A 23,198-nucleotide genomic window follows, 5' to 3' on the forward strand; every position below is an offset into this window, starting at 1 on the left:
GACAATTTCGGCTCATAACGGAGATAAAGTATGATGATGATGATGACCGAAGGGGAAAAAGACTACTTAGTACTTAATGACTTGTATTACAATTATACGTGAATATTGAGGACATAAATATACTTTTACCCGGGCTGCGTCCCGTGCCTATAAATAGATGAACAGTAACACCGTACTGTTCACGCTGAATTGTAATCACTCTCTCGCGTCTTCACATTCGAGCAAGCCAAAGGTATCAATGCAATATGAATTATGTTAATATTCATACATGTTTTAAAGAATGCAAATATGAATGAATTAATGAGATGCAGTTACTATCTTCGTACATATGTCCTTAATGACCTTTGTCTGATATGCATTATATTCTCAGGAAGATAATGTTTCGGAAGACGAAGGTCTCTAATAATTAATAATTGTATTGCGTTCTTGATTCACAACATTTGAAAACAAGTGACCAACAATAACTTTGATAAAAATTGACTTAGAACAAAACTAAAATACCTTACATCTTTGTATGGAGGGACTAGTGAATGTCTGAGTTCACACAGACCGTGCGACTGATCGTTTTTAAGCACTGATCTTATTAACAAAAGTTTCTTGAGACCTTACTTCGTTCATCCTTCCGCACTAACATATCTATCTTTTCTGGAACCTGAGATACTTGATACCCACGCAGAAGACAAAACAGAAGAGTGCGCTCAGAACAAAGTGCAGAGCTGTGACCAGGGGAAGATAGCCATTTTCCAGGCCAAGGTACTCCTGCAAGAATGTGATCACTGGCTGGTCTGGCTGGCCCAGCACGCGGATTAGTTCCTTATGGTCACCAAGTTGCGAGGACACAAGGCCATATAGGGTCCATGCTGTAGGACAGGCCCAGTACATCCACCTCCACCACACCGGCATTGCCTGTAGAGGGAAATGGACGTGTACAGTGAGACTGATGTCCTGTCAAATATTTGGTATTCCAAGCTGGCAATTACCTTTACTGTGACAATGAATCCTGAGAAGAAATTCCACACTACAAAGATGGTGAGGGACAGACCAGTAGCTATCTCAGCAGTAGGTGTCAGTGCAACTGCCATCATCCCATACAGAGTGTAGTCCATGAAAATCAGGATCATGTATAGCACAAACAAGAAAAACTTTTTCACAGCCAGCTGGAATCCAACCATTGGGTACACAATTGCTGAGAAAATGAGTGGCTGGATAACCATGTAAGGGATTTCAGCAGCTACCTGCATAAAATTAAAATCCATAGTGAGAATTTTAGTGGCTCTGTCAATCCTTAACACATCTGTGATCTTCTCGAGTTACATCAGCTGATTCACCTGAGCTATGATGAATGCCATAGAAGAGTACATGCCAGAATTCATTTCTCGGTAGGAAACGGCTCTCTCTGCAGCAACCACTGGCAGTAAACTAGTGCAGTTCACGAAGCCTAGGAACAGTGCCGACCCGTATCCAATCCCCAGTATGTTGAACACGTCTTGCTCCACCTTTCTGTTATGCAGCAGAAAGCAGCACGCACATACTTTATTAACTTAAAAGTTAGATTCGTATTTCATATTTCGGCATAAATAGAGTGTAACACCAGACACGCACTTACATTGTTGAACCAGTTTGCCAGAACACAATACCAAACACGATCGAGGTTGCAAATGTGTTGATGAAGCGAAACACATTGAGCTCTGAGTTCTTTCTGTAAGACAAATGTTGCTTCCAGATGCAAGCGATGCATTGTTCCTTAAAGCCTGGCCAATATTTTGAAGGCAAATGCAGATCCTCATGGTTTGTTTTCGGTTTGCTCAACTCATTAATCATAGCCATGTTCTCCCTGTGCACACATAATGTTTTCCTGTGAGCAACTAAGTTATCAGAATTGAGTGAATCACTTTCGTGACTGTATTTAGCTTACTTGTATAAATTGGAGTTATAGTAAATTTCAGCATAGTCCACGTTAATCATGTATTGCATGGCATGTGAGCTAATGTCTAGCACCCATGCAGCTGGATTCTGACCATCTTTGATTTTAGGAACTCCAGGGACAGCCTGACAAGCAGTCATTTAGTTTTTTTTCCCGTCTTACAATTTTTAAATAGCAGTTTAGTCTTAACCACTGGTCTCACCTCAAAATATTTTATCAAATCTCTAGACAGGGGACCTAGTGAACCACTGTAAATGAGCTGTCCTCCACTTTTCATTAGTAACAGCTGCAATGAACCAGTGCAAGTCATTTTATGAAGTGAAGATTGCTAAATACATCATCAGGTTACCCTTAATATTATACTTTATTAAGACAAAAGATTTAAATTTTTTGGTGGGTTAGTTCTCTGTAAAAACCCATATGCCTACTTGGTACTTGCATATGGGGATAAAAAATTTTCTTTCAGTTTTAAGTTGTCTTCACTTATGGTATCACTTAGGTTGTCCGTACTAGTCATACCTCATCAAAAGATTCAAATATCTGGATGCTTGGCTGATGAATTGTACAGACAACAGTATGCCCAGTGTTCACCATCTTTCGCACCGTACGCATGACAATTGCTGCAGCACGAGCATCTAGACCAGTTGTTGGCTCATCCAAGAACATGATGGAGGGACTAGCAACAAGTTCCACTGCTATTGTAAGTCTTTTTCTTTGTTCAGCTGATAGGCCTGTTGCCCCAGGAATGCCCACAATCGCATTCCTCAGGCCAGTTAGCTCTACTAGGTCCATAACTTCTTCTACGTACATCTGAAAATCATGAAATGAGAAGATTATGACTTGTCCTGCACACTGGATATTACAAGGCAAAAACTGAGAGATTTGATTATCTTACATCTCTCTGATGAGATTTAACAACTGAAGGTAGGCGAAGGGACGCAGAGAACTTAAGTGATTCATATACTGTTAGATAAGGTGAGTGTATATCAGTCTGCTCGCAATAGCCCGTGATTCTTGAGACTGTTTCATACTTATTTGGGTAACCGCATATGCTGATGACTCCTTCAATGTAACCTCCAGTTTTTCGCCCAGCTAAAACGTCTAGTAATGTTGTTTTTCCCGCACCAGTAATCCCCATCAATGCTGTTAGAACTCCTGGTCTGAAAGAGCCGCTAACATCTCGCAGTAGCTGGAGCCTTGATTCAGTAACTCCATGTTTTCTCATACCCTGGCATAATTTAGCATAGTTAAGGTAAACGATATTAAATTGAAGACTGATGAATTTTGGAAGGACTTCTAAATCAAGACAATACTTTTGGTAGTTCCACAGAGTAGTTAATATTTTTGAACACAAGTGTCAGTGGTTGGAATGGTAGGCTTTGACCAATGGAGGCATTCACATTAACAACTGCCTGATCGTTGTACTCTTTATTCTGTCTGTCTTGTGACTTGATATTTACTTCACGTTTGTGTGGAGCTGCGAATGTGATAATTAGCATTAGTATCCTTGTACCTTCTGTCAAGAATAATATCTGGGTTTGTTTATGATACATACATTTCAGGAAGTGTAAAGCAAGTACGCTTAGGATGTTGAAGACCAGGGTGAATCCAAATAAAATTCCTATACAGGTCCAATACCATTGCCATTCATTGAGCAAACCCCTAAGCATCAGAATAGCTTCTCCAAGTGTCTTGGAATTCTTAAAGTAGAACACCTATAGTAGTGCAATATCATCAACAATGAACAATGGAACTATTGCCGCAATGTGTTAAACTGGAATCTGGCATCTACTTTATTTTCAACTTACCTTAGCCCATCTCATGTCAAGAAATTCATTCAAAGTCACAGCATTCAGAGCATAAGTGAATGGGGATGCCCAGTAACCCCAGCTCAACCATGATTGGAGGTTATCTAGTTGTCAGTTTGAATTTGGAGCACATAAAAAACATGTAAACTGCATGTATGCCCACAAAACAGTACATAGGAACTGCTGATTTTGTATTAGTAATACTATTGAGTGCTAAATAAATCTAACCTTTTGATATGATGAAGCCTCCAAATATGAATGAAAAAACAAGAACTTGAGCACCTAGTGAGTTGGATACTATTGGTGTTCTTCCTACTGTTGCTACCAAACGATAAAGGCCCAGTGACATTTGATGTGTGGCCAGAAGTGCCAGTAATTGCTGGAATAATCTGCCACCATTAAACAAATTCTTTTATTAGGGACTACATACTCTTAGTGACCACTGAATAATAATTACTTTCAGTCTTTTAGAAAACACAATTGTCTGTGTCAAAAGGTGTTGTTGTAGGTTGTGTGATGCAAAGCATTTTAAGCCATGTGTATTACTAATTTTTTGGCATTGAACTTGAAGCTTACACAAGTCCATGGGCAGATTATTCTAAAAAACATTTGGTATCAATGCAGTTTTTCATTCTTCTTAATTTTTTATGGGCTTATTATTATAGATACGTATAGACGTGTATATTTTTGTACTCACCTTGTACACCAAGACATACGACCTTACTTGTACAGTGTACACCAAGACATACGGCCTATAGCCCTATATAATGAAAGGTCACCCTCATAATGAGTGTGTGGTGTTTCTCTATTTCTCTATATGGTATCATGAGTCCGGGGCTAATCCTAGTTCGTAGTTCCTCCCCTTTGCCAGCCCTTTCCCTAGGACGCTGCCAGCTCCCCTCCCCTATCCGTTCACTAGCCCCTAACCCTAGGGCGTCGTCGGCCTTTCTCTCCCTCCTTGCTACATATGAGGTTGAAGTCGTCTGTCTCCTCTCCTAGGTACTGATTGTCGCTGCTCCTCTTGGTCGTCGTCAGTCGTCACCCTTGTTCCGATGGCACCACTAAACTCCAATGGCTCCAACAACCAGGAACAGCTGATGGTGATCGTCCACCCCTATGCCACTGTTTGTGTCAAGTCCCATGCCCCCGGACATTGGAGATGCAAAACAACTACACCAAGTGGGCATCCCACTTCAAGCCCTTGTATGGCGAATTCGGCCTTAAGTCGCACATCGACGACATGGGCACTGCTAATCCTACTAACCCTCAATGGGATTAGGCGGACTATGTGTCCGCAGTTGGATATTCAGTTCTGTCGACAACTTCGTCCATGACCTCGCCATGTATGGCGATGACTAGACTGAATGCGATCTCTGGATCGCCATCGAGAACCTCTTCCACGCCCACAAGGAGCCTTGGGCCATCTTCCTTAACCATGAGTTCCACTACATGCAACAGGGCGACACTTCCATCGACTCTTATTGCTAGTATAGATGTTCAATAAGCACGAGGCCTGCGAGCCCGGCACGAAGCCCGTTATTTGGGCCCGGTCCGAGCCCGGCACGGCCCGGTTCTATGCGGGCCCGGGCCGGCCCGCCACGAATAAGCGGGTCGAGCTCGGACAAGAAACTAGGCACGATGAGCTAGCCCGGCACGGCCCGTTTACCTCTAAGCCCGCTTTTTTATACTAAAACGTGCTTACCGGCCCATATAGCCCGTTTTTCGGCCCGTTTTTTTCGTGCTAAACGGGCCGGCCCGGCCCGTTTAGGCCCGCTGCGGGCCGGGCTCGGACAGAAAATTGAGCCCGCGTGCCTAGACGGCCCGACCCGATTTTCTAACCGTGCCTAACGGGTTGGGCCCAAAACGGGCCGGGCTTCACCGGGCCCGGGCCGGACCGGGCCGGACGGCCCATTTGGACATCTCTAATTGCTAGTGCATGAAGACCACCACTGATGCCCTCCATGATGTTGTTCATCTAGTCCAGAACTCGAGTTCGGCCTCAACCTTCTCAGCGACCTCAACTCTAGCTTCTCCAACACTACCGACGATGTCGCAAACTCCATGGTGTTGCCCAACTTCGCCATGACACGCAACATACTCACCCTCAAGGAGTTGTGCCTCTAGCATTGTGCTTGTCGCCACCGGCTGCACTGCTACGGGCGTTGTTGCAGTGCAGACTGCCTCTGCCTAGTCTAGCGGCCCTGCCCCTACCCCTAATGGCCTCAGCAAGATACCCTCTTTGTATGGCTTTTCTTCCTCTCTTTTATATAAGATGCGCAGTTCTCCTACGCGTTCGATAAAAAAGGGCTATAGTGGTTGGTGTTGGAACAAAAGCAAGAGTAAGGGCAGCAATGGTGGTGGCTAGTGTGGGGGCTAGCCCCTTGTCCAGGGGTAGGTCTACCCCACTGGCCCCTAGTTTTTGTTCAGTCCTGGCGAATGGGTGTCCCAGCCTGGTGTTGGTGGTGGCGGAAGATGGTGTCCTCGCACAGTTGTCATCCTTGAGGTAGGTCCTTAGGACAACACTACTTTCGCTCCACCCCAGGTGTCCCAATCGTCCTAGGCATAGGATGAGGCAGGGTTGGTTGCTGCCCTCAACCAACTCCCCTTCTAGAACCTCAGGCTATAGTTGATCGACTCTAGTGCCTCCAGTAATATGATGTATGATGATATTATACTCCTCTCTCGACATCTCCCCTCTCATCCTTCCATCATAGTCGGCAACAACACCACACTTATTACTTGTCATGGACAGTCTGCCCTTCGTAATGCTTTTTCCACTTTCTGCCTAAACAATGTTTTAGTTGTCCTTTCTGTCATCCATAATCTTCTTTATGTATGCTAATTCGCCCGTGACAACTCTTGTTTCATAGCGACCTCTACACCGGGGCACTTCACCCTCGCCACCTCCACGTTGTGGCATCATTATATTTGTAATCATAGCGCCACTAGCGCCACCACCATCACAGCTCTTAGGAACAGTTCACATATTTGATTTAATAAAGTAGTGGCATCTTCCCTCTGTCATGCTTGTTAGCTCGAGAAACATGCACATCTACCATTCACTAGCTCGTTATCACATACCTCCACTCCCTTTGAGTTGTTACACTATGATGTTTGGACATCACACATTCATAGAATTTCTGGTTGTCACTTTGTGCTCATGGATGATTATTCGCACTATTGTTGGCTTATTGCACTTAAAAACAAATCCAATGCACGCCACCACATAGATAGCTTTCTCGCCTACACTAAGAACTAATTCCAACTCCCTATCAAAGCTTTTTAGATTGACAACGAGCGCGAGTTCATCAACAACGCCCTCAGCTAAGTTCTAGATTCCTAAGGCATCTTCTTTCTTTCCTACCATTATACATCACCACAGAATAGTAAGGCAGAATGTGCCATTCACACCCTAAACAAAGTCTATCGTACCCTTCTGATCCACGCTCAAATGACACCCCCATATTGGTACGAGGTTGTCCTCACTGCTGCCTATCTCCATAATAGGCGCCCCTGCTCAGTCATTGGCATCTCCATTCCATTTGAGTGTCCTTTTCACCATTCCCCGGACTATAGATCCCTCCGCATGTTTGGCTGCCTATGCTACCCAAACCTTACAACCACTACATCTCATAAGCTGGCACCCCGTTTCATGCCTTGTGTTTTTATCGTCTACCCTACCTCCCATAAGGCATGTTATCATCTCCTTACATGTTTTGATGAGTCCTTCCCCTACGGAAACACAATCACATCCTACCGCTTTGTCTTTTGACTTCCACTTACAGGATGATTATCCTTTGGTCGCTTTGCCTTTGGGTGTAGAGCAATCGTAGGTCCCCCCTATATTTGATGACTCGGCCATCCTGCTGCTTGGCCTTATTGTGCACCACACTGTAGTATGACTGCCTACCACCACCGCTAGGGCAGCCCTTATTGCTTCGTCTAGGCCTACTGGACATCCTGCAGCTGGTGGACTTCCTATGGCTACACAACTAGGTGCTCGTTGATTTGGCTGGTGTACCAGCATTGGCCTCCTACACCCCCAATCACTCCATCTCCATCTCCATGTTGCTTCGGCATCATCTATTGTCGTCGTCAAGACCACTATGGACCATATCTCCAACCCTTGTCAAGACTCCAGGCTTAGACAACTCCACGCCCTATGCAGGTCCCAGTCGACTGCGGTTTTGTGTCTCCAAGCATTCCTATCTCCCTTTGTCGCCTCCTTCAAATCCCTTGGTGACTCATGGCCAAGCTGCTGCCATGGGAACCGGACCCAAGCTCCACCTCGCCTCCTCGACTACCTTGACGATCGCTTCGCCCATCCAGTTCAACTATCATATGTCCTTGCCGATGCTAACTAGCGCATCGTCATGGTTGACGAGTATGAGGCCCTCCGCGCCAACAACACCTGGCGTCTCGTCCCTCATCCACTAGACATTGATGTCATGAAGGACAATTGGATCTTGAAGCATAAGTTTCACACTGATGTCTCCCTTGCCTGTCATAAATCGTGTTGGGTGGTTCGTGGCTTCTCCCAGTAGAATGACATTGACTACGATGAAACCTTCAGACCGGTGGCCAAGTAGGCCATGATCTGCGTCATTCTCAGCTTTGTGGTATCGTGTGCCTGACTGGTCTACTAGCTGGACGTGAAGAACACATTTCTTCACGGTCACCTAGACAAGACCATTTACTACCAACAACCTCTTGGCTTCGCCAAACCCTCTGCTCCTGCCTTTTACAGAAGTCTCCCTATGGTCTAAAGCAAGCACCTTGTATGTGGTACCAACAGTTCACCACCTACATTCAACACCTCGACTTTGTTTCCGCCACGTCCGACACCCCTCTTTATCTGCAAGGAGGGAGCCGCCGCAGTTTACCTCCTACTATACGTCGACGACATCGTCCTCACCGCCTCCTCGATGGCTCTTCTTCAGCACATCATGGGTCATCTGCATTCGGAGTTTGACATGACTGTTCTTGGTGCCTTCCACCATTTACTCGTCATTTCTATCACGTGCTTATCTGTTGACCTGTTCCTTTCTCAGCAATAGTATGCGCATGATCTTCAGTGTGCAGGCATGTTCACGTGTCACTCCACCACAACACTTGTGGAATCTTGGGCCAAGCTCTTTACTTCGGATGGTGCTCTCGTTGTCTATAGGAGTCTCACTGATGCCCTTCAGTACCTGACACGGATCCACCTCGACTTGGCGTATACAGTTCAGGTTGTCTCTTCATGCATGATCACAACGAGCCTCACCTCGTGCCAATCAAGCAGATTCTCTACTACGTGAAGGCACTCTCTCGGTATCCACATCGGCACCAACTCCATCGACTCGTTGACACCTTACTTGGATGCTGACTAGGCAGGATGCCTAGACTCTAGGTTGTCTATCTTCGAATACTATGTCTACTTCGGCGAGAACATGGTCTCCTGGTCAACGAAGCGATAGACCACTGTCTCCTGCTCCAGCGACGAGGCAAAGTATCATGCCATCACCTATTCTATGGTCGAGTGTTCTTGGCGCTGGTAGCTTCTCCAGGAGCTTCACAGCCCGCTTGCTAGTGCGACCATTGTCCATTATGATAATGTTAGTGATGTCTACATGACAACCAATTCGCTTCATTATCGGCACACCAAGCACATCGAGATTGACATATGCTTTGTTCGCAAAAAAGTGGCTTTGGGATAGGTCCGAGTGCTTCTCATCCCGTCTTCGCACCGGTATGCAAACATCATGACCAAGGGCTTGCCTACATAGTTGTTCACTGAGTCTAGATCCAGGCTTTGTATCTGGTATCCTCCCACTACGATTGCAGGCGGGTGTTAGAGATATGTATAGGCGTGTACCTTTGTACGTACCTTACTTGTACATCAAGCCATACGGTCTTACTTGTACACCAAGCCATACAACCTATACAATGAAAAGTCACCCCCCATAATGAATTTGTAGACTTTCCCTATTTCTCTACACTCAAATATGTGGCAAAGGATGAGGAAGGTGCCATCTACAATTTTAGTATCAGTTTCTTAGGCCATTGCTTGAATTTGAGGTTTGGTTACATTAAGAATTAGACGTTTTGTCTGTTAGTTTGAGAGATAAGCTTGGGTGTTATGTATTCTTGTTGTTAGGTGGCCAGTGATATATAAACCTGCTGTCGTTATTTGGAAACCAAGAGTGTAGATAATACAAATTGCTTCTCAGCCTCTTTGCAAGGGCAAGTAGGCTTCAACATCATGTTTGTATCTACTTAACCCCAACCATAACATAAATATATCATAACACTAGTAGTCAATGTTGGATTTTGGGAAGTGTATCAATGTCCAAAAGAGCTCCTTTTATGACTGGATGGAGTATTTATGGTGTTCAATTTGCCGAGGAGTATACCTGATTGCAGAAGGTGCATAACCAATTGCATAATATGTTGAAAAGGTCCAAAGACCTGACTCCATCAATGACACTGGTAGGCTGGTTAAAAAAACTGAGCAAACAAGAGCCCACCCAGGTAGTTCTAGTAATTCCCTTTGTTTATAGAATATTGGGAGTCTCTTTGTGACCATTCCAAGTTCGATTGTGCAGTTGAAATTTATAACAGCAACACCCATAAAGAGAGCTCCCAAGTACTTCACTCCATCAAGAACTGTATCTTGGTTCATTCCGGACCGAAAGAAAAGTGTCCCAACAACAAAAGCGAGAAACATGATTTGTATAACCTTGAAGATATGCACTGGATAATTTTTCTTTAACAGTAGTACTTCCCTTGATAAACAAACTTTAAAAATCTCCCATTTCGATATTATAAAACTGTCACCTGCTCGAACTGCTTGTTTGCTACCATTCTCTGTGCACTGATTGTCTTCCACAATTTGAGGGACACTGTAGGCTCTGAAGCATTTTATAAAGTCTTCGATGGAATGGTATTTATATTGGCTCTTATCACCAGTCCAATACTGCTTTTGTTCCGTTTTTAAGGTCACCTGTTAAAAAAACATGAACCGTTTTTTTAATTTTGTTGTCATTTCCGTGTATCATGTTTCTGTCCAAATGATGCATAATTGGACAGTGCTGCTTTCTGCACCGATGCATGAAACCACTCTTTCCGTATGTGTTAGTAACCGGATTAGACTTCCTCTACATAATCATTTGGTCATAAGATGGTGCATTTTTTGTCAGGATGTAAAATAATGGGTTTTGAAAAAGTAAATGCCTTGTTTCCCATTTTATCAGGAGGACATTTATTGTCGCATCTTGCATGATGTCCTCGTACTAAAATTTTTATTAATTTCATTCACACATTGGGTTAGTAAGTTCCCAATAACCCATTATTATACTCTAGCTCTCAATCTCTCATTGTGGAGTTTGTCTACAAATTAGCAGATGACAATAACATTTCTTTTATTTCTCTGGGAACTTAATGGTATCTTCCACAATGCCAAAACTACTTGGTATATTTCTTTAGTTTATAGTTAGTGAATTACCTCTTGAAGGAAATCAGCTACATTCTTCCTGCTGGGGCATGTAAAGCCAATGGTTCTGAAAAAGCCAACAGCATGGCGTCGAGGACCATGGTAGATGATTTGTCCCTCACACAAGAGGATTATGTCATCAAACAACGCTAATGTTTCTATAGATGGCTGCAGCAGTGAAATAACAATTGTAAGACCCATGATATGTGCCATTTGCCGGAGAAATGTCATAATCTCATATGTGGTGGAGCTGTCAAGGCCTGTTGATACATCATCCATAAAGAAGCACCTTGCACGGCCAACTAACATCTCACCTGGATTGCAGAAACCAAGTCCATCATGAAGGTACTTCAGTATACAAATAAGGAGAAAAAATTAGAGCTTGTAAACATTGTAGCTAGAACTCGATAGCTACCACACAAAAGCTACATTGTTCCAGCTGTGTTACTTTTTTTCTGGCACAATTCGTCAATTTCAAAGGGCTAAGGTACCTCCATGTTGGGAAGGTACATTAGCTTTGAGACAGTTTGAGTAAGTTCAACAACAAAACCAACTCTTGCTTCTTGTTCAGTAGAAACTAGAAACTAGACAGTTTGTCTATGGCCTTCACTTTTTTATGGAGTATTTGTACATAACACGTGTCAGTTAATGAATTGTAAAAACATATGATGTTTGCCTACCAATTGTGGTTCTCTTTTTTTGTCCTCCAGAAACGCCTCTCTGTAGCTCGTCCCCTATTATGGTGTCAGCACAAGTGGAGAGGCCAAGAATCTGTGGTGCCAGCACCTTGTAAGTTTACGAATATATATATATATATATATATATATATATATATATATATATATATATATATATATATATATATATATATATAGGAGCAAAATAGTGGCACTTGACATCCTCTGAAAGGAAAAGAACTATAAACCTGGATTATATAGTTGGTTTTAAGGTTGCTTCCTTCTCCTAACACAGTTGCCTGTATGTAAGACATTATGTGTTATTCATACATGGAGCAAAATTGTACCAAATACACATATGATCACAAAGTGGAATAGAACCTTGCTAAATAGCTCAGCAGTTGCTTCATCAGTGCCCATTTGTTGTCTCACCACCTCCCGGAGCATTTCTAATTCCATTGTTCATTCCAGATGGGAGAAACACGCATTAGTAGCATTTCTAATTTCATTTTTCTTTCACATGGCTATACACCACTTCATCTAACGCGTGCATTTTGCAGAAACATGCATTCTGATTTTGGGTCAAAAGGTGACACAAGAAACACACTGCCATACCGAATTCGTTGCTGGTTCCCAGCATGTTGGAGGAGAAATTGATCGTCTCTCTCACAGTCATCTCTGCGTGATGAAGATCATGCTGGCTAACATATGCGCTCAGGTGCTCAGGCGCAGAGGACTTTGCCTCTACTTTGTATGTAACCTTGCCTTCGAACTATTCAGCATAGATAGAAATTAAATTAAATAGAAATTAAATTAACGCGTACCAATGGTATTTCTTATGGGAAACTACAAGCAATTTGATGTTGATATACATTTTAGTTTTCAAATACATACATACATACATACATACATAGGTTGCCTTACCTTGAGAGAAGGATCTAGCTTCCCAGCCAATACTCTTAAAAATGTTGACTTTCCGGATCCGGGTGCTCCAAGAACCAGTGTCATCCTGTGTAGAAAAAGGGCATAAATATAGTGGTAGCGGGTTTTAATTTTATGCCTCCTGGCGTGGAAAGTTACTATGAAATCATATTGCCATACCTGGTTGACCTTATGACACCGCTCAGTCCCATCAGAATTTTTGTTGTGTCATTACTCTCGGCACACATGCATGCTGATTCTACTAATTCCTGGGGAAAAAAGAGCTCTGCATTTTAACAGAGGTATAGCTCAAAAATATTGAGCTCCAAATTAAGTTCAGTGCCTGAAAAATATGGTCAGGATGGCCATCACCCTGCCTCCGCCCTGTCTGTAGAGAACTTTGCCCTGAAATCTGTCTAGGTGCTGTTTCTTGTGATATAACTTATCCATTTAATCCTAGACACGACGTGAGTGCCTGTGTTTTTCTGATTTGTTTTAAGAATAAACAGTGTTCTTCATTTGGTGGTCTTATTAGTCTATGTCACATGCCCATGACACGTATACTGGAGCTATTTAGGATGCATTTGGTTCAGTTTTTAAACATTTTTTCTACTTTAAAAAGAAGAAGCTGAACCAAAGGATTTAGCTTTTCTGTTGCTAATTTGGGAAAAAAACAATTTTTATTACAATTTGGAATCAGCTTAGAACTTTCCTTTTCACCTTATCAATATGATATACTAACAAAGAGATACAACATATAAAATTGAAATAGGATTAAAAATAATTAAGTATTACAATTAGGTTTGAAATTGACGGATAAAATCTCGTAACGATCTGTATCATTTTCCATATTTGATTCATCGGTTTCCAAATTTGCGGAAAAATCTAGAAACAAGACAGAAATGGAAAATAGCCTTTCCCACTACCGGAATCGTATTTTTTGACGAGTGTCTAAAGCTATTTTACATTCGATAAAGAACACTCGGCAAAAAATACTCGGCAAATATTTTATCGGCAAAGGGTTTTTTGTCGAGTACTTTTTTTCGGACACTCGACAAAAACTTTGTCGAGTGTCGAAAAGCACTCGGCAAAGAAAAACACTCGACAAATTAAGAATCGAAAAAAATTAAAAAAAAACAGAAAAATATATTTTTTAAATTATAGGAACAACTCTCCAAACCCTACCCCTATTTACCTTACCCTTACCATCGACTTATCATTTTTCACTATTATTTTGAATTTTGAATCAAATTTACATGTTTTTGTGAATGATGAGATTCGAATTCGCAACCTCTCTCTCGTGTATACCTTCTATACCACTATACTACTACAACAATTATGTCTATATTACGTTTTCATTCCTCATGTACTATAACAAACTGAGAGTAATTTGATTATTTAATACACTAAATGAATTCATTTGAGAATGAGACCAACTATAAAGTTGCATAATTTTTTGAGATCTATAAGTTCTATTTTAGAAGTTTCTACATCCGAGGCCGTTTACAAAATTTAAATTTTAAATTTGAAAATTGAACACGAATTTTTCAATGATAAGATGATTTCAAATAAAAAAGTTGTCAATTACAAAGTTTCATTACATTTCAAGACCTACAACTTTTATTTTGGTGGTTTTTTCATCCGAGGTAGTTTGAAAAATTCAAATTTCAAAATTGAAACATAGTTTTGCATGACAAGATGATTTCAAACCAAAACATTGTCAACTACAAAGTTTCATAACTCTTCAATACATACAACTTTCATGTTGGTGGTTTTTAGGTCGTTTTCAAAATTCAATTTTTAAAATTTTTAAATCCAGAGGTAGTTTTTGTTGACAATATGACTTCAAATGAAAAAGTTGTCAACTGCAAACTTCTATAACTTCTCAAGATCTACAAAGTTTATTTTGGTTGTTTGGTCATTTATTCATCTCACATGATGGTTCTAACAATATGCACAAATTCTATACATCTCTCTCGTAGTTCCATAAACTACGAGAGAGATATAGGTTTTATGAACAAATTTATTTTTATTTTGTCATATGAAGAAATGTTCAAAATATAAATTGTACATCATGATGAGTTATACAAATTTGTAGTTGAATTTTTTTAATTTGAATTAATTTACTGCTTTAAAATGTGATTTTTAAATTGTCTTTGCCTAGTGTTGGAAAAAAGCACTCGGCAAAGAGCTCTTTGCCGAGTGTTGTATTTTTGATACTCGACAAAGAGCTTTTTACCGAGTGTCAAAATAAAAAACACTCGGCAAAGAGCTTCTTCGTCGAGTGTTTTCTTTTACCGATGGTTTTTTGCGTGGCACTCGACAAAGAATTTATTTGCCGAGTGCCCGAAAAAATACTCGGCAAGATATTTGGCATTCGACAAAGAGCCAAATTCCGGTATTGTCCTGTTCGTCTTTGTAGGATCCCTTTTTTCAAGGTTGAACCTATATTTATTCTGTATTTGAGAAATCCAGAATTGAACCAATATGCATTAGTGCATTAACTAAAACTGCATATATTTAGATGACAATTATAGCACAAGGGACCATTGTAGTCACCGAGCAGCGAGTCTCCTCAACGATAAGTGTCCTAAAGGCTCAAACAACGCCGACCACAACTATACATACACCGCTAGCAATCTAAGAATAATGAAGTGTTGCCCCTTTGTATGTATTTGTTTTATGTTGTTACCCTACTAGTCAATCACTAATTAACCATCAATATTATGTGTTTACGTTTAATAATCTTGTTCCTGTTTGTTTTTGTGCACCCATTTATTTTGCCTCGTTTTCATTCTCGACTATTTAGGACTTGGTCCCGTTTCCGGTGATAAAATGCAAAAACGACAATGATGTGGGGTTTTCCGTCTGTTTTCATGCCTAGATATAATAAATAAAATAAAAACTATATACCCCTCCGTTTTTTATGTGCCGCGGTTTAGTTCAAAAAAAACTAGGGACAACAAATATTCGAGAACGGAGTTAGTATTAAATAAAAAATTATTAAAATAGAATTATAAAATTAATTTATTAATTCAATATATTAATAAAGAGATACAACAAATAGAAAATATAATGGGACTAAAACTAATTAAGTATTAAATTAAATAAAATAAAACATATTTTTAATAAAATTTATATAGCAAGCGAAGTCTAGTTTTATTTGTAAAAAATATCAAGAACATAAATATCAAATCATATAAAAGATATAGTTATAACCACAGAAAATTTACAGTAGTTGAAACCAAATGATTTTTACAGCAGACAACTCATATCATATCAGCTTGTACATGTTTTTGGGGACCGAAAGTGTGTGCTAATATTCGTGCGAGAGTGCGTGTTTTAATAAGAAAATCTAGCACTGAAGACCTGTTGACACCTTTTTCGAGCGTCAAACACTGCGTAAGAACCGATGGTGGTGTCCTCTGCAGAGGCGCGGACGGTCCGCGGCCAGGGGCCGGACAGTCCGCGACCTGGTACAGGGGCTGGCGTTCCCTGCCTGACGGCCGGACGGTCCGCGCCTACAGGCCGGACAGTCCACGCGTGCGCAGGGGCGGCGAAGGTCGCCGGCGGCGCCTGGATCTCTCTCCCGGGAGGGACCCCGTCGGGGAGGAGAGATCCTAGGGGTTGTCTAGGCTCGGGCCGGCCGACCTAGACTCCTCTAATCGGCGTAGAGTCGAAGAGAGGCGAAGAATTTGGGGATCGGGAGGCTAAACTACAACTAGACTAGAACTACTCCTAATTGTGCTGGAAATAAATGCGAAATAGAAGTGGTATTGATTCGATTGTTAGGGGTTCAATCGGCTGTAGCCCTTCTTCTATATAAAAGGGAAGGTCTGGATCCGCTTCGAACTGATTTCCGAGTCAATCCCACGGTTTTAGGTAACAAATCCCGCGAGAAACTAGGAACCCTAACTGTCTCTGCGCAAGCGCGGACCGTCCGCGCCGCCACCGCGGACACTCCGGACCGCGGACCGTCCGGCCTCAAGGCCGGACTGTCCGCGTGACTCTTTTTGATCCCCAACATATGCCCCCTGCCTTTTGGTGAAGGTTGACGAACCAAAAGCATATGAACTAAACCTGATGTAATTCACCGGCTTTTCAAAATGGAGATCATTCAATAAGGCACCAATGTATAAAGGCCGTTTTGGATTGTATCTTTCTCGGCCATGACCATTTGATCAATGGATCAAAATGAATAGAATGGAGGTGCCCCCAGCCCGAATAGACAAAGGGACTATAAATGTACCATGGATTCGTCGTCGTGCCATTCCACATTTGAGTAGGACAATATACCAACGATGAATAAACAGGTGGAAAGTACCCTGGTCTCATAGGATGAACAGGCGATGCTTGTCACGTCGCCTTTTGGGCCGTTTTGTTCGGCTGTTTCGTTTTAGCAGGTGATCGGGGTTTCTTCGTTGACCGATCACGTGGAACAGTCTTTTTGCTAGCATTTTTGGAGAGCAACTGATCAAAACTAGAGTTGGCTTTGATCAGCCGACTATATGTGATTCGCCCTTACGTCTCTTTCCTTGCTCCTTGCAGAGGTTGACGCCTTCGGTCATAGGTGGATTGTCCGGCTAGGTTAGCCGGACTGTTTGTCTGAGCATCGGACCGTCCGCACGTAGGTGCCGGACCATCTGTGATGCTCGGGCCACGCTGATGTGTTTGGTTCATTAATTGTGCCTGCCCCCCGGCGCCTTCGGACTTTTTAGCCTTCTCGTCCGAAGCCTTTCAAGCAGTGTCCTTTTGCGATATAATTGACATGCGAGGATTGCCAATGACGATGTCCTTGCCTTTGCCTTTATCGGCCATTTCGGGCCGAACCAAGACCTTTTTGCATGTGAGTTCTATTGTATTAACAGGAAAAGGTTGTGTGTCTACTTGCATCTCCTGAAAAGCCAATCGGCTCTCATTTATGGCCGATTGTATCTATCGACGAAAAACATTACAATCATTGGTGGTATGAGAAAAAGAATTATGCCACTTACAATAAGCACGCCTTTTTAATTCATCAGGAGGAGGAATAGTATGAGTTAATTTAATGTTGCCATTTTTTAGTAACTCATCAAATATTTTATCGCATTTGGCAACATTAAAAGTAAACTTAACTTCTTCTTGTCGATTCTTTCGAATCGACTGTAAAGCAGAACATGCTGAAGGCTTAGCCTGTCCTGTCCAAACCAGTTCGGCGGTGTATACATCCGTGGATTCATCGTCTGAATTATCGTATCCCACTAGATGCATCTTATGGCTAGCCGATTTTGATGTTTCCTTACTTCGGCTTTCACAGGTCATAGCCCGTTGGTGCAAATGCACTAGCGAAAAGAATTGGGTGCCATCTAATTTTTCTTTTAAGTAAGGTCGCAACCCATTGAAAGCTAGCCCTATTAGTTGTTTTTCTGCGACATGGATCTGAAAGCATCGGTTTCTAGTGTCCCGGAACCTCCGGATATAGTCATTAACCGATTCTTCAGGCCCCTGTCGGACTGAGGCTAAGTCAGCCAATTCTAATTCATGTTCTCCTAAGAAGAAGTGTTCATGAAATTTATGCTCTAATTCTTCCCAAGAGTTAATAGAGTTTGGTGGCAAGGCTGCGTACCATGCGAATGCAGTATCAGTAAGGGACAACGAGAATAAACGAACACGGTAGGCTTCCTCATCAGCCAATTCTCCCAAGTGTGCTATGAATTGGCTTATATGTTCGTGTGTGCTTTTCCCACCTTCACCGGAAAATTTAGAAAAGTCTGGTATTGTAGTTCCCTGTGGATACGACACGGTGTCGAATCGGTGGCTATAAGGCTTCCGATACGATTGCCCTGTACCTGACACACTAACACCGAGTTTGTCCCTGAACACCCCAGCTACTTCGTCTCTGATCCTCTCCGCCAGGTCTGGCGACCATCCATTGACTTTGTGGGTGGAAATCTCAGGTTGCCTGACATCACTCTGTCGACTTTCCTCCCAGGGATGTTTGAGGTGTGCGTTAGGTGTCCTATTAATGTCACCAGCTCCTGCCCTATACCTCTCAGGCACTCTTATGGCCGAACAGTATTCAGCCCTATGTCCATGAGGTGGTATGGTATGATTATAATGTGTTCCTGATGGGGCACCATAATGTTGCTGCGATGAATGTGGAAATTGTGCATATTGCGCAGCTCTCGGCTCTGCGTACGCATATCCGGACGGTCCGGCGTAAGAGGCCGGATGGTCCGTGACCTGGCCAAATGGTCCGAAGGTATAACCGGATTGTCCAGCCGTATATGGTGCTACCTGGGTAGTATCGTACCCAGACCGTCTGTCGTAAAGAACTGGACGGTCCGTGATCGGGCCGAATGGTCCAAGGCTGTACCCGGATGGATCGGTCATATATGGCGCGACTTGGGCAGTCTGCGCGTGGACTCGTGTAGATTCGGATGGTCCGGCGTAATACGTTGGCCGGTTCATGCCATATCCGGACGGTCCGACGTAAGATAGCAGACGGTCCGCAACATATCCAGACGGTCTGGCATGATGCACCGGACGGTCCGTGATGGGGCCGAATTGTTCGGGGTTGTACCCTGATGGTTCGACCATGTATGGTGCGACCTGGGCAGTTTGTGTGCGGGCCTGCATCTGGTCGGACGGTCCGGCGAAATACGCCGAACGGTCCGCGGTATAACCGGACTGTCTGAGATGATGCTCGGACGGTCCGGCCACGTCCAGTACTTGCCGTGTGCCTAGTGGTTGTGGCTGTGATGGTGGCACGAAAGCGTGCATCGGCATACCATATGATGGCTGGGTCAAGGGTGACCCATTTATAGCCGATGTGTTTGACGCGGGTGGCTCTGTATTAGACTCTTGCGATGGAAAGATAGGAGCAGCTGATTTATCGTATGAACATAGATGCATTTTAATAGATTCATCTACATATTGCTTTAACTGATCTCCTTGTTGATCCATGAAAGTCGTAAGAGATAGATCTGGAGTACTTACAGTGGGACCCTGAAGTGGAGGTAGGAGAGATTCCATATCGATCTCCCCTTGACGGATGATCTTCTGGTGGCGATCCACCGTGAAGTGTGACAAGTACTTTTCTGCCGCCTCCTTGCGCCGTTCGGAGAGTTTATGCAGCAGTTCCGCCTCTTCCTTGTCGCGTTGTTCGTTCCATTGCTGCATCACCTCCTTCTCATCGCGCATTACGAGGTATTCAAAGGGTCTTTGGTCATCAGCCAGGAGCGCCTCCATGGCTGGCTTGATGATGTTGGTGGTGGAGATCTTGGTGTGATCCTTCGAACCGGCCATCTATGGGCCGATTTTTAGCAGGTCTAGACACCTATTCCGCAGCGGAGTCGCCAAAAGTATGTTGAAACCTTTTTCGGGCGTCAAACACTGCATGAGAACCGATGGCGGTGCCCTCTGCAGAGGCGCGGAAGGTCCACGGCCAGGGGCCGGACAGTCCGCGACCTGGTACAGGGGCTGGCGTTCCCTGCCTGACGGCCGGACGGTCCGCGCGTGCGCAGGGGCGGCGAAGGTCGCCGGCGGCGCCTGGATCTCGCTCCCGGGAGGGACCCCGTCGGAGAGGAGAGATCCTAGGGGTTGTCTAGGCTCGGGCCGGCCGACCTAGACACCTCTAATCGGCGTAGAGTCGAAGAGAGGCGAAGAATTTGGGGATCGAGAGGCTAAACTAGAACTAGACTAGAACTACTCCTAATTGTGCTGGAAATAAATGCGAAATAGAAGTGGTATTGATTCGATTGTTGGGGGTTCAATCGGCTGTAGCCCTTCATCTATATAAAGGGGGAGGTCTGGATCCGCTTCAAACTGATTTCCGAGTCAATCCCACGGTTTTAGGTAACAAATCCCACGAGAAACTAGGAACCCTAACTGTCTCTGCGCAGGCGCGGACCGTCCGCGCCGCCACCGCGGATAGTCCGGCCTCAGGGTCGGACTGTCCGCGTGACTCTTTTTGATCTCCAACATATGCCCCCTGCCTTTTGGTGAAGGTTGACGAACCAAAAGCATATGAACTAAACCTGATGTAATTCACCGGCTTTTCAAAATGGAGATCATTCAATAAAGCACCAATGTATAAAGGTCGTTTTGGATTGTATCTTTCTCGGCCATGACCATTTGATCAATGGATCAAAATGAATAGAATGGAGGTGCCCCCAGCCCGAATAGACAAAGGGACTATAAATGTACCATGGATTCGTCGTCGTGCCATTCCACATTTAAGTAGGACAATATACCAACGATGAATAAATAGGTGGAAAGTACCCTGGTCTCATAGGATGAACAGGCGATGCTTGTCACGTCGCCTTTTAGGCCGTTTTGTTCGGCCGTTTCGTTTTAGCAGGTGATCGGGGTTTCTTCGTTGACCGATCACGTGGAACAGTCTTTTTTCTAGCATTTTTGGAGAGCAACTGATCAAAACTAGAGTCGGCTTTGATCAGCCGACTATATGTGATTCGCCCTTGTGTCTCTTTCCTTGCGCCTTGCAGAGGCTGACGCCTTCGGTCATAGGTGGACTGTCCGGCTAGGTTAGCCGGACCGTTTATCTGAGCATCGGACCGTCCGCACGTAGGTGCCGGACCATCTGTGATGCTCGGGCCACGCTGATGTGTTTGGTTCATTAATTGTGCCTGCCCCCCGGCGCCTTCGGACTTTTTAGCCTTCTCGTCCGAAGCCTTTCGAGCAGTGTCCTTTTGCGATATAATTGACATGCGAGGATTGCCAATGACGATGTCCTTGCCTTTGCCTTTATCGGCCATTTCGGGCCGAACCAAGACCTTTTTGCATGTGAGTTCTATTGTATTAACAGGAAAAGGTTGTGTGTCTACTTGCATCTCCTGAAAAGCCAATCGGCCCTCATTTATGGCCGATTGTATCTATCGACGAAAAACATTACAATCATTGGTGGCATGAGAAAAAGAATTATGCCACTTACAATAAGCACGCCTTTTTAATTCATCAGGAGGAGGAATAGTATGAGTTAATTTAATGTTGCCATTTTTTAGTAACTCATCAAATATTTTATCGCATTTGGCAACATTGAAAGTAAACTTAACTTCTTCTTGTCGATTCTTTCGAATCGACTGTAAAGCAGAACATGCTGAAGGCTTAGCCTGTCCTGGCCAAACCAGTTCGGCGGTGTATACATCCGTGGATTCATCGTCTGAATTATCGTATCCCACTAGATGCATCTTATGGCTAGCCGATTTTGATGTTTCCTTACTTCGGCTTTCACAGGTCATAGCCCGTTGGTGCAAATGCACTAGCGAAAAGATTGGGTGCCATCTAATTTTTCTTTTAAGTAAGGTCGCAACCCATTGAAAGCTAGCCCTGTTAGTTGTTTTTCCTGCGACATGGATCTGAAAGCATCGGTTTCTAGTGTCCCGGAACCTCCGGATATAGTCATTAACCGATTCTTCAGGCCCCTGTCGGACTGAGGCTAAGTCAGCCAATTCTAATTCATGTTCTCCTGAGAAGAAGTGTTCATGAAATTTCTGCTCTAATTCTTCCCAAGAGTTAATAGAGTTTGGTGGCAAGGCTGCGTACCATGCGAATGCAGTATCAGTAAGGGACAACGAGAATAAACGAACACGGTAGGCTTCCCCATCAGCCAATTCTCCCAAGTGTGCTATGAATTGGCTTATATGTTCGTGTGTGCTTTTCCCACCTTCACCGGAAAATTTAGAAAAGTCTGGTATTCTAGTTCCCTGTGGATACGGCACGGTGTCGAATCGGTGGCTATAAGGCTTCTGATACGATTGCCCTGTACCTGACACACTAACACCGAGTTTGTCCCTGAACACCCCAGCTACTTCATCTCTGATCCTCTCCGCCAGGTCTAGCGACCATCCATTGAGTTTGTGGGTGGAAATCTCAGGTTGCCTGACATCACTCTATCGACTTTCCTCCCAGGGATGTTTGAGGTGTGTGTTAGGTGTCCTATTAATGTCACCAGCTCCTGCCCTATACCTCTCAGGCTCTCTTGTGACCGAACAGTATTTAGCCCTATGTCCATGAGGTGGTATGGTATGATTATAATGTGTTGCTGGTGGGGCACCATAATGTTGCTGCGATGAATGTGGAAACTGTGCATATTGCGCAGCTCTCGGCTCTGCGTACGCATATCCGGACGGTCCAGCGTAAGAGGCCGGATGGTCCGTGACCTGGCCAAATGGTCCGAAGGTTTATCCGAATTGTCCAGCCGTATATGGTGCTACCTGGGTAGTATCGTACCCAGACCATCTGTCGTAAAGAACTTGACGGTCCGTGATCGGGCCGAATGGTCCAAGGATGTACCCGGACGGTTCGGTCATATATGGCGCGACCTGGGCAGTCTGCACGTGGACTCGTGTAGAGTCAGATGGTCCGGCGTAATACGTTGGCCGGTTCATGCCATA

The 23,198-nt window shown here is 43.7% G+C and overlaps 1 protein-coding gene across 1 annotated transcript in view; it reads right to left on the bottom strand.

Annotated features, from left to right (window-relative positions):
• Positions 1-380: 380 nt before the first annotated feature.
• The window catches only part of LOC103640479 (ABC transporter G family member 45), a 28,539-nt gene continuing 5,721 nt past the window's right edge, over positions 381-23,198 (bottom strand). The window contains exons 3-22 of the mRNA XM_020541282.1: positions 12,985-13,073; positions 12,808-12,892; positions 12,499-12,655; positions 12,265-12,332; positions 12,132-12,182; positions 11,887-11,977; positions 11,219-11,520; positions 10,128-10,717; positions 3,961-4,121; positions 3,733-3,836; positions 3,480-3,639; positions 3,238-3,401; positions 2,820-3,152; positions 2,444-2,734; positions 2,127-2,210; positions 1,916-2,049; positions 1,607-1,834; positions 1,329-1,500; positions 981-1,235; positions 381-906 (exon numbers count right to left, since the gene is read on the bottom strand). Of these exons, the coding sequence (XP_020396871.1) occupies positions 637-906; positions 981-1,235; positions 1,329-1,500; positions 1,607-1,834; positions 1,916-2,049; positions 2,127-2,210; positions 2,444-2,734; positions 2,820-3,152; positions 3,238-3,401; positions 3,480-3,639; positions 3,733-3,836; positions 3,961-4,121; positions 10,128-10,717; positions 11,219-11,520; positions 11,887-11,977; positions 12,132-12,182; positions 12,265-12,332; positions 12,499-12,655; positions 12,808-12,892; positions 12,985-13,073 (3,789 nt within the window). The 3' untranslated portion in view covers positions 381-636. The remainder of the gene's footprint in view (positions 907-980; positions 1,236-1,328; positions 1,501-1,606; positions 1,835-1,915; positions 2,050-2,126; positions 2,211-2,443; positions 2,735-2,819; positions 3,153-3,237; positions 3,402-3,479; positions 3,640-3,732; positions 3,837-3,960; positions 4,122-10,127; positions 10,718-11,218; positions 11,521-11,886; positions 11,978-12,131; positions 12,183-12,264; positions 12,333-12,498; positions 12,656-12,807; positions 12,893-12,984; positions 13,074-23,198) is intronic.

This window comes from Zea mays, chromosome 7 (genome assembly GCF_902167145.1).
Source record: "Zea mays cultivar B73 chromosome 7, Zm-B73-REFERENCE-NAM-5.0, whole genome shotgun sequence".
In the NCBI taxonomy this organism is placed as follows: domain Eukaryota; kingdom Viridiplantae; phylum Streptophyta; class Magnoliopsida; order Poales; family Poaceae; genus Zea; species Zea mays.